This window comes from Chrysochloris asiatica, unplaced genomic scaffold (genome assembly GCF_000296735.1).
Source record: "Chrysochloris asiatica unplaced genomic scaffold, ChrAsi1.0 scaffold00067, whole genome shotgun sequence".
Classification (NCBI taxonomy): domain Eukaryota; kingdom Metazoa; phylum Chordata; class Mammalia; order Afrosoricida; family Chrysochloridae; genus Chrysochloris; species Chrysochloris asiatica.
The window spans coordinates 6,969,372-6,979,416 of record NW_006408585.1 but is presented as its reverse complement, the minus strand read 5'-3'; the positions used below and the strand labels follow the sequence as shown (position 1 = coordinate 6,979,416).

The 10,045-nt window shown below is 36.7% G+C and overlaps 1 protein-coding gene across 1 annotated transcript in view; it reads right to left on the bottom strand.

Moving 5' to 3' along the window:
• The window catches only part of LOC102817652 (chromosome unknown open reading frame, human C14orf39), a 91,763-nt gene that overhangs the window by 10,719 nt on the left and 70,999 nt on the right, over nucleotides 1-10,045 (bottom strand). Inside the window, exons 15-16 of the mRNA XM_006864636.1 lie at nucleotides 7,333-7,477; nucleotides 1,369-1,426 (exon numbers count right to left, since the gene is read on the bottom strand). Of these exons, the coding sequence (XP_006864698.1) occupies nucleotides 1,369-1,426; nucleotides 7,333-7,477 (203 nt within the window). The remainder of the gene's footprint in view (nucleotides 1-1,368; nucleotides 1,427-7,332; nucleotides 7,478-10,045) is intronic.

Sequence of the window (10,045 nt, the reverse complement as noted above, 5' to 3'; positions counted from 1 at the left end):
TGTTCTTATGCATATGGCTTCACTCTCCACTCTAGTCCTCTGTGGCTATGTCACTGACTCTGGGCCCAAGAGTCCCCAGGTCTTGCCACACTTGCTGGCCAACCAGGTCTTCACCCAGGTTCACAGAAGTCTACTACTGAACGTTGTAGGGCTTAGCTCACTGCTTCATTGCTGCTTTTCCCTCACTTCCCCTTATCGGTGTCGAGCATGGTCAACAATCAGAGCACGTATTCCCCTTGAGTCTTAGTCCTGGAAGGGGGTTTGCACTGAGGGGACCCGACCACTTGCCTTGATGTTTCCTGGGCAAGCAAGTTGCTTGTTCTTGTAGTAACAGTCTGTCTGCCTATGTTGTTTTATATTTTCCTGTAGGTCTTTCTTTCAAGAAGTATCTTCTGTTCTTCTATCCACATATTTTGCTGCTCTATCTAGGACCTTGTAATATGATCCCTTTCAGAGCAGTTGATAGTGGTACCATCTAGTTCTTGTGGTCTCAGAGTCATAAAGACCGATGTTCACATGTTCCATTAATTTGCTGGACTAATTGATTCTAATCCTCTTCAATTTTCATCACTATTCTTCCTTCTGCATTGTTGTTTTTAAGTGCCATGGAGTCAGTTCCGACTCATAGCGACCCCATATAGGGTTTCTGAGGAGATGTTGATGAGTTTGACCTGTTGACCTTGTGGTTCAAACCAACTTTACAGCCCAGCGCATTAACCCATAGCACCACACCAGGATTCCTCTTCAGCACTGGTGGTGGTGTGCTGTGGGGTCAATTCTGATTCATAGCTAGCCTGCATAGGATTTCCAAGGTTTTCAATCTTTATGAGAGCAGAAGGCCTCATCTTTCTTCTGAGGAACCCCTTGTAGTTTCAAACTGCTGACTGTGAGGTTAGCAGCCCGACTCAGCACTAGAGGAGACCAGTAGCTGCACCTAAGATGGCCATTCACAAGCTTCTAAGATCCCAGGTGATACTCACCCAACTAGGATGTAGAACATTGTTTTTGTAGACTATGTTATGCCAACTGACCATGGTTTCATCTGAGACTATGGTCCTGAATGAACCCCCAGGCCCAGCAATTCACTGTCTTCAGATGTTTGATAATACCTAAGATGTTTTCATCATTTGCCCACTGTGTGCTCCACCACATGCATAGTTGTGTTTGCAAGAAAGGTAAATATCCATAAATGTAACAGTAATTTTAAAAGGTAAACTTTAACACCAAAGAAAATCAGTTAGAAACTGATTTGCTCTGTAAACTTTCACCCAAGTCATAACAAAAAGTTAAAGAAAAGAAAATCATAGACAAACTAAATACTAAGTGAGAAAGTTAACATGGTTTATATAGAAAATTTAAAACACTTACCAATTTCTTGTTGCGATGAAAGAGGATTTATATTTGTTGCAGAACAATGTTCATTAAACTGAAAAATAATGTCCAGTAAATACTCATGAAATCAGTAGAACCATACATATAGATAGTATTTATACTTAAATTTAAGTAATAATGTACATGTAAAACAAATTTTTCCTTATATACCTTTCATATAAAGTCTAGTTCTAATAAATAGAATTAAAACAGTAACTTTCCATATAGTAAATTGTTATTAAATGATATGGAGTCGGTTCCAACTCACAGCAACCTTATATAGGGTTTCCAAAGCTTTAAATCTTTGCTGGAGCAGAGTTTTATCTTTTTCCTGTGGAGCAGCTGATGGGCTCGAACCATGGACTTTGTGGTTCACAGTCCAGTGCTTATCCAATAGAGCCCGTGTTCCACTAAGTACATTGTTGTTGTTGCTAAGTGCCATTGTGTCAGTTCCAACTCACAGCGACCCTGTATAGGGTTTCCCAGGAGAGACTGGTTGGCTTGAACTGCAGATCTTGCAGTTAGCAGTTCAGTGCATATCCTACAGCACCACACCAGGACTCCATTAAGTATATTGCTGTTGTTGTTAAGTGCCATCGAGTTGGTTCCAACTCATAACCCCCTTGTATAGGGTTCCCAAGGAGTGGCTGATGAGTTTGAACCACCTTAAGTACATTGTTGTTATTGTTAAGGGCTGTCGAGTCGATTCTAACCCATAGCAATCCTGTATAGGGTTTCCAAGGAATGACTGGTGAGCTTGAACCACCGACCTTGCAGTTCAAACCAACTTGCAGACTAGCACATTAACCCACAGCACCACACCAGGATTTATTAGTGTGCTTAAAAAGAAACATATCTTCAAACTAACCTATTACTTATGTGATTTCATAGGTAAAATATATTGTACTAAGGGTTGTTCCTACTTTATACTAATATGACCTAATAGTCTAGATAACATTTGCTTTATTTTGGGGGTCTTTAGCAAATTGTTGCTGTTGTTGTTGTTAAGTTGATTCTGACCCATGGTGACCCTGTATAGGGTTTCTAAGAAACGGCTGGTGTGTTTGAATTGCAGTTCAAACCGACCTTGTGGGTGAGTGCTTATCCTACAGTGCCACACCACTGTATATTGTTTTTTTGCCTATAAAGTAACAGGACGCATGATAGCTTCATGTTAGTTTCTAACAAAAGAATGCTTTCTCTGTAAGACAGGCTTTTAAAAAATAGGATCATGCTATACACAGGACAGTTTTTTGTGAGCATTTTTCCATGTTGCTATTTTTCAGACAAGATTTTTTATGGCAAAAAATGGACATACTACATAGTTTTCTAGGAGCTCTGGTAGCCCAGTGGTTAAGCACATGGCTGTTACCTAAAGATCTGTGGTTGGAACCCAGCAGCCACTCACTCAGAGGGTGTCAGATATGCCACCAGTCTACTTCCATAAACATTCCTACTCATAAGAACCGCTCCACAGAATTTCAGAAGCGGTCAATCTTTATGGGAGCAAAAAGTCTCATCTTTCTTTCAGGAAGCAGCTAGTGGGTAGGAACCACTGACCGTGGTTAGCAGCCTAATACTTAACCCGCTGCACCACCAGGGCTCCCTAAGCTGCAGTTCTATAGTATCCTGTAGGGTTGCTATGAGTCAGAATTGACTGGATGGCAACAGGCATACATTTTTCAACCGTTACTTAGGTTGTTTCAAATCTTTTTTCTAATATAACGTATACATGAATAAACATTGTTATGTACATATGAAGGTCTTCAAAAAGCTCATGGAAAAATTCCATTGTCTTTTAAACTCCATTTTTCCCTAGCTTTTTGACACTCCCTGGTATTTATATATCTTTGACAATTAATATGAACAGCTGCCTTTTCCCAGAAATTGTGTAAGCCCCTTGAATTCTTTTGCAGTGACTTACGTACTCAACAAATAGACCTTGTCCGTTTCTCAACTGAAGTATTTTTTTCTCACAATATAAACTCTTTACATGTTAAATATATTGTCGTATTATCATAAATATCTTGTATCACTTTATGAATTTGTCTTTTTTAGACATGTTGTTGTTGTTCAATGCCATCGAGTCAACTCCGACCCTTGGTGACCCTGTATAGGGTTTCTAAGGAGCAGTTGGTGAGCATGAACTGTCACCCATGCAGTTCAAATGGCTTTGCAGTCTGGCACATTAACCCATAGCACCATACTAGGACATGTAGAAGTTTAAATCTTTATATATAACCAAATCCCCTTATTTTTCCTTTCTTGGTTCTTCTATTGTTTTCATGCTTTGAGAATTCTTCAGCTAAGATTTGAAAAATATTCAGTTGAAATATTTGATGGAGGTGCTGTAGGATAAGCACAAGAATGCACAGTTGATTTGAAATGTAAGGGGGTGGTTCAAACCCACAAGGCACTCCTCAGAAACTATATATAGGGTCGCTTTGGAATGGAAATGACGGGACAGCATTTACTAACACCTTTATAAAATTTGACTTAATGCATCTGCAATTTCTACTGGTGTACAGTGTAAAATAAATGCCTAGTTTATCCCTACTAATTCCTAGTCCTGGTATCATGCTGTAAAATAAGCACTGGATTGCTATCCACAAGGTTGGTGATTGAAACTCACCAGTTACTCCTTGGAAATGCTATACAGGATCGCTCTGAGTCAGAACTAACTAGAGGGCACTTAGCAACAATGACACAATTCTTATCCTGGTGAGGCACTATAGGATATCCACGGAACTGCTAAGCACAGGCATTCAACCACAGCAACAATGTTTAGTCCAGGAGACCTGGTGGTATTGTAGGATAAGCATTGGACTGCTAGCCACAAGGTCAACAGTTCAAACCCACCAGTTGCTCCATGTAAAGATTTACAGCCTCGGAAACCCTATACAAGGTTGCTACAAGTTGGAATCGACTCATTGGTAGTGGGTAAGTAATTCTTTGTTGTGCATCAAGTCATTTCCGACTCATAGCGACCCTGTATAAGATTTCCGAGGAGTGCCTGGTTAAGTTTGAACCACTGACCTTGTGATTCAAACCAACCTTGCAGCCTAGTGTGTATCCTACAGCTTCATACCATGACTCTGATGTGCAATTCTTAGTTCCACCTTTAATCACATTCTTTTAAGACAGTGAAGCTCCCCCTCACCAATCTTTATTTTTCAAAATATTCAGTTACTAATGTTCCCAGAATCTATGTGATATTTTCTTTCTCTCTCACTCCTAATATTGATAAACTGAATTCTTTTTCTCTTTGTCAATCTAGTTTGTTATTTTGTCCTTTTTTTCACCCAAAGAACCAAGTTTGACTTTGTTCATTTTTCTCTATTGTTTGTTTTATATTTTATTGACTTTGGTTCTTACTTTCTATTAGCTTCTTCGTTTTTCTTACTTTGGATTTACTTTGCTGTTCTTTTTCTAGCTTCTCAAAATAAAACCTTAAGTCACTAATTTTAGACCTTTTCTATTAATTTTATTACTTAAAATTTTAAAGCTATACATTTTGCTTTGGCTTTGACTGCATCCCACAATTTTTAACATGCTGCGTTTTCACAGCCATTCAGTTCAAAGCACTTCCTAATTTCTCTTGTGACATTCAAGAAACAATTACTTAGAGTTTTCCTGGATCTCTTGCTGTTAATTTCTAATTTAATTTTATTTTACCCAGAGATCATCATCTGTATTATTTCAAACGTTTAAAATTTATTCCTATTTGAAGACCCAGAATATGACCTATCTTGGTGAATGTATCATTTGCCACCTATATTTGAAAAGAATGTATATGCTACTGTTTTTAAATGTGGTGTTCCATAAATGTCAATTAGGATAAGGTGGTTGATGGTGCTCGTGTCTTACAGATCTTTATTGATTTTATTATCCCATTTCTATCAATTGCTGAGATAAGTGTTAAAAATGTCTAATGATGTTTGTTTTTGTCTACTCCCTTTAATTATATCAATTTTCTTTCATGTATTTTAAAGCCATCATTAGGTGTGTCTATTATAGCTTGCTGATGCATTGATCCTTTTATCCTTATGAAGTATTCCTTGTTAGCACTAGTAATATTTGTTTTAAAACTACCTAGGACTCCCAGTGTGGTGCTGTAGCTAAAGGATAATAAGCACTTGACTGCTAACCACAAGATCGGCAGTTCAAACCCACCAGCTGCTCCTTAGAAACCGAATACTGGGTTGGTGTGAGTTGGAACTGACTATATGGCATGAACAATAACAAAATATATTAATATAGCTATTGAAACTTTTTTATGTTTATAGTTTTCATGGTGTATCTTTTTCCATCCATTTACAGCGTCATCTATGATTTTCTTTACATTTGAAGTGTGTATTTTATAGCTAGCTTATAATTGAGTCTGCTTGTTCTGCCAATCCCTAACTTTTAATGAGTATTCAGTCCACTGATGATTAATGTAATTATTTAAAAATCATTAATTTGGGCTACCATTTTCTATTTGTTTTCTGTTTACTTCCTTTGTACTTTTGCTACTCTGTTCCTCATTTTCTACCTACTTTTGGGTTAATTAAGTCTTATTTTCAGAATTTCATTTTAATTTATGACCAATATTCTTTTTGAAAATTTTCTTAATGATTTTTTTTACCACTTTTCCCCCAGGAAACTTAAAATTATTTTATCACTCTCCCCCACAAACCCTACTACCATAAAGGCAAAACAAAATTAAAAGTAAACAATCTTGCTAGGGTTTCAATTAGAATCCAATTGAATTAAATCTATAAATTATTTTGAAAAGAAATTTTCACAACCTTTCTCTATGTATTCAAATATTTTTTTTTCAGAAAAGATTTTGTATTTTTCTTAATCTAAAATGTACAAGTTTTTTGTTAATGTTATATATGTGCATTTTATATTTATATGACTACTGCAAATGAGTAGCAACTATAATAATCATTTTTTCCTGCTCAGTCCTTCTAAGAATGGCTCATTTTTATAAGAATTTATATAAAAAATGACACAGATATTGAAGACATGAAATGTACAGTGCTATATACTGGTGTGGTACCACCGGATAAGTACTCGACCTCAAGGTTGGTTTGAACAACAAGGCTGGTGTTCAATATCACCAGCCATTCCTTGGAAACCCTATACAGGGTCCCTGTGAGTCAGAATCTACTTGAAACACTTAACAACAACAACAACATTTTTGTGTATACACATTCAGCTTGGGTATACACATAAGACCAAGTTATAATGTAAAGAATTTCTCATATTGAGAGTATATGAAATTTGTTTAAGACTTAGATATATTAACTACGAAGCCAAATTTATTTTAAACAGCCCTGAACTACAACTTAAATCATTACCTTTCTCATTATTCTGTTTTTAGAAATAGGTGCTAATTTGGGGTATCTGAAGTCAGAAACAAAAAGGTAGTAGGAATGTTGACAAACTATGAATACTATGAGTTTTTTTCGATTGCCTGTTTTGTACTCTGTTTTTTGAAATAGTTTGGTACTGTCACCAAACTCACTGCCATCAAGTCAATTCTGACTCATTAATCCTACATAGGGTTTCTGAGACTGTAATGCTTTACTGGAGCACACAGCCTTATCTTTCTCCTACAGAGTGACTAGTGGCTTTGACACACTGACACTGCATTGGTAGCCCAGTGCTTACCCCACAGCACCACTACAGCTCCTTAACTTGGTACCTTTGTTGTTGTTAAGTGCCTTTGAGTTGGTTACAACTCACAATGACCCTGTGTAGAGTTAATGAGACTCTAAGTCTTTGTGGGAGCATAAAGCCTCATCTTTCTCCCACAAAGCAGCTACTACGCTCAAACTGCCAACCTTGTGGTTCACAGTCCAGTGCTTATCCTACGGAGCCACCTTCCTCCTACTTTGGTACTAAGGAGCTAAAATTACTTGAGATTCCAGTGAACAGTTTTTAGAAACCAACTTTACCTTCTCATATTACCTGATCTGATGAGGTTTCTGAATCAAATACAGAAGAATCGAATAAATTCAATCCAGGAGATCTAGAAGTATAACTCAAAAGAAAGGAAAATCCAGGAGATTCCTTTTGTGTTTGACCTCCAAGTACTGTATTTCTATCTCTGTTACAGAAAAATAAAACATCATTGAAATGTTTAAATATATATATATTTTTAAACACTGCAGACTGATGAGCACCATAAGCAAAAGCATGTTGTTATTAGGTGCTGTCAAGCCCATTTACACTCACTGAGACCCTGCCTACAACACAATGAAACACTGTCCCATCCTGTGGCATCATGAAGTAAGAATTATCATAGTACTGAAAAGTATAAATTTATTTAAGTAACAAACCTAAGGAGAGAATATGGTTTTAGGTGGAGAATAATATTAAATAAAATAAAAGAGTCAATTTGAGGATTTTTGTTAAGTGCCATTGAGTCAGTTATGTCTCATAGCAATCCTCTGCACAACAGAATGAACCACTGTCCAGTCCTACATCACCCTCACAAATATTATGTTTGAGCCCATTATTGCTGCCAATGTCAATTCATCTCCTTAAAGGTTTTGCTCTTTTTTTCTTGCCCTTCCCTGTATCAAACATGGGTCCTGCCCAAGGGACTGTTCCTTCCTGACAACATGTCCAAAGTATGAGAGACAACATCATTGTTTCAAAGGCGCATTTTGTCTGTACTTCTTCTGACACAGATTTGTTTGTTCTTTTGGCAGTCCATGATATTTTTATATTATTTGCCAACACCATAGTTCACATGCATCATTTTTTCTACAGTCTTCCTTATTCATTGTCCAATTTTTACATGCAAATGGGGCAAATGAAAATACCATGACTTGGGTATATCATCTGATATCAACAATGATCTCACCTATTTCACATTCTTTTCTGAATCCATTTTGAATTTCTGGCAGCTGTCACTATACTACTGCAGCAGTTTTTAATTATCTTCAGCAAAATTTTAATTGTATGTGATACTAAGAATATTGTTCAATTATTTCCAATTCCATTGGGTCACCTGGCTTTGGAATGGGCAGAAGTATGGATCTCTTTCAATTAGTTAGCCAGAGAGTTGTCTTCCAAATTTCTTGGTTTATATGCATGAATGCCTCAGTGCTGCATCAATTTGTTGAAACATTTCCATTTGTAATCCATCAATTCCTGGAGCCTTGTTTTACACCAGTACCTACAGTGCAGGTTGGATTTCTTCCTTTAATACTGTCAGTTCTTGATCATATGCAATCTCTTGAAATGGCTGAACATTAACCATTTCTTTCTGGTACGGTGACTCTGTGTATTCCTCCCATCTTCTTGATGCTTCCTGTGTCATTCAATATTCTTCCCATGTTGTAGCTGTTGTTGTTAAGTACGATTGAGTAGGTTCCAACTCACAGCAACCCTGTATTGAGTTTCCGAGGAATAGCTGGTGGGTTTGAACCATATCCTTCAATATTTCAAGTCAAGGCTTAAAATTTTCCTTCTGTTCATTCTGCTTGAGAAATGCTAAGCGTATTTTTCCCTTTTGGTTTTCTAACTCTAGGGCTTTGAATATTTCATTATAATTCATTACATTATCTTCTTGAGCTGCCTTTTGAAGTTTTCTTTTCATTTCTTTTACTTTCTTTCTTCTAGTCACTTTAGCTTCTCTATATTCAAGAGTGAGTTCCAGAGTCTCTCTTTTTCCCCCCTGTCATTTGAATAACATTTTGCTTTCTTCATGGAAGATGTTCTTGATGTCATCCTAATAACTCCTCTCCTCTGGTCTTCAGTCAGTAGTGGCAAATGCATCAAATATGTTCTTGAAAGTTCTCTAAATTCAAGTGGGATATAATAAAGATCACATTTTGGTTCTCGTGGACTGGTTTTTATTTTCTTCAGCTTCAGCCTGAACTTGCATATGAGCAATTGATGGTCTGTTCCATAGTCAATACCTGGCCTTTTTTTGGCAAATGTTATTGAGCTTCTCCATATTCTCTTCCCACAGATGTAGTCAATTTGGTTTCTTTAATTTCCATCTGGTGAGGTCCATATGTATAGTCACCATTTATGTATTGTTTTTAAAAAAGGGTATTTGCAGTGAATATGTCATTGATCATGCAAAATTCTGTCATGAGATCTCAGATTCATTTCTTTCATCTCAGCCATATTTCCCAACTACTGTTCCCTTCTCTTTGTTTCCAACATTCGCATTCTAATCACCAGTAATTATCAATGCATCTGATTGTATAGTTGATCAATTTCAGACTGAAGAAGTTGGTAGAATTCTTTAATGTTATCATCTTTGGCTTTAGTGACTGGTGCATACATTTGAATAGTAGTGGTATTAACTGGGCTTCCTTACAGATATATGGATATCATCCTTCACAGACAGCATTGTACTTCAAGTCAGATCTTGAAATGTACATTTGAAGATGACTGCAGTGCCATTCCTCTTCAATTCACCAGCATAGTAAACTATTCAATTCTCTGATTTAAAATGACTAATATTAGCCTACTTCAGTTCACTAATGCCTAGGATACAAATTTTTATATGTTGCACTTCATTTTTGAAGAACTTCCAATTTTCCTAGATTCATACTTCATATATTTCATATTCTGATGATTAAAGGATACTTACTGTTTTTTTCTCATTTTGAGTTTTACCCCATCAGCATATGAAGGTCCCAAAAACTTTGCTCCACCC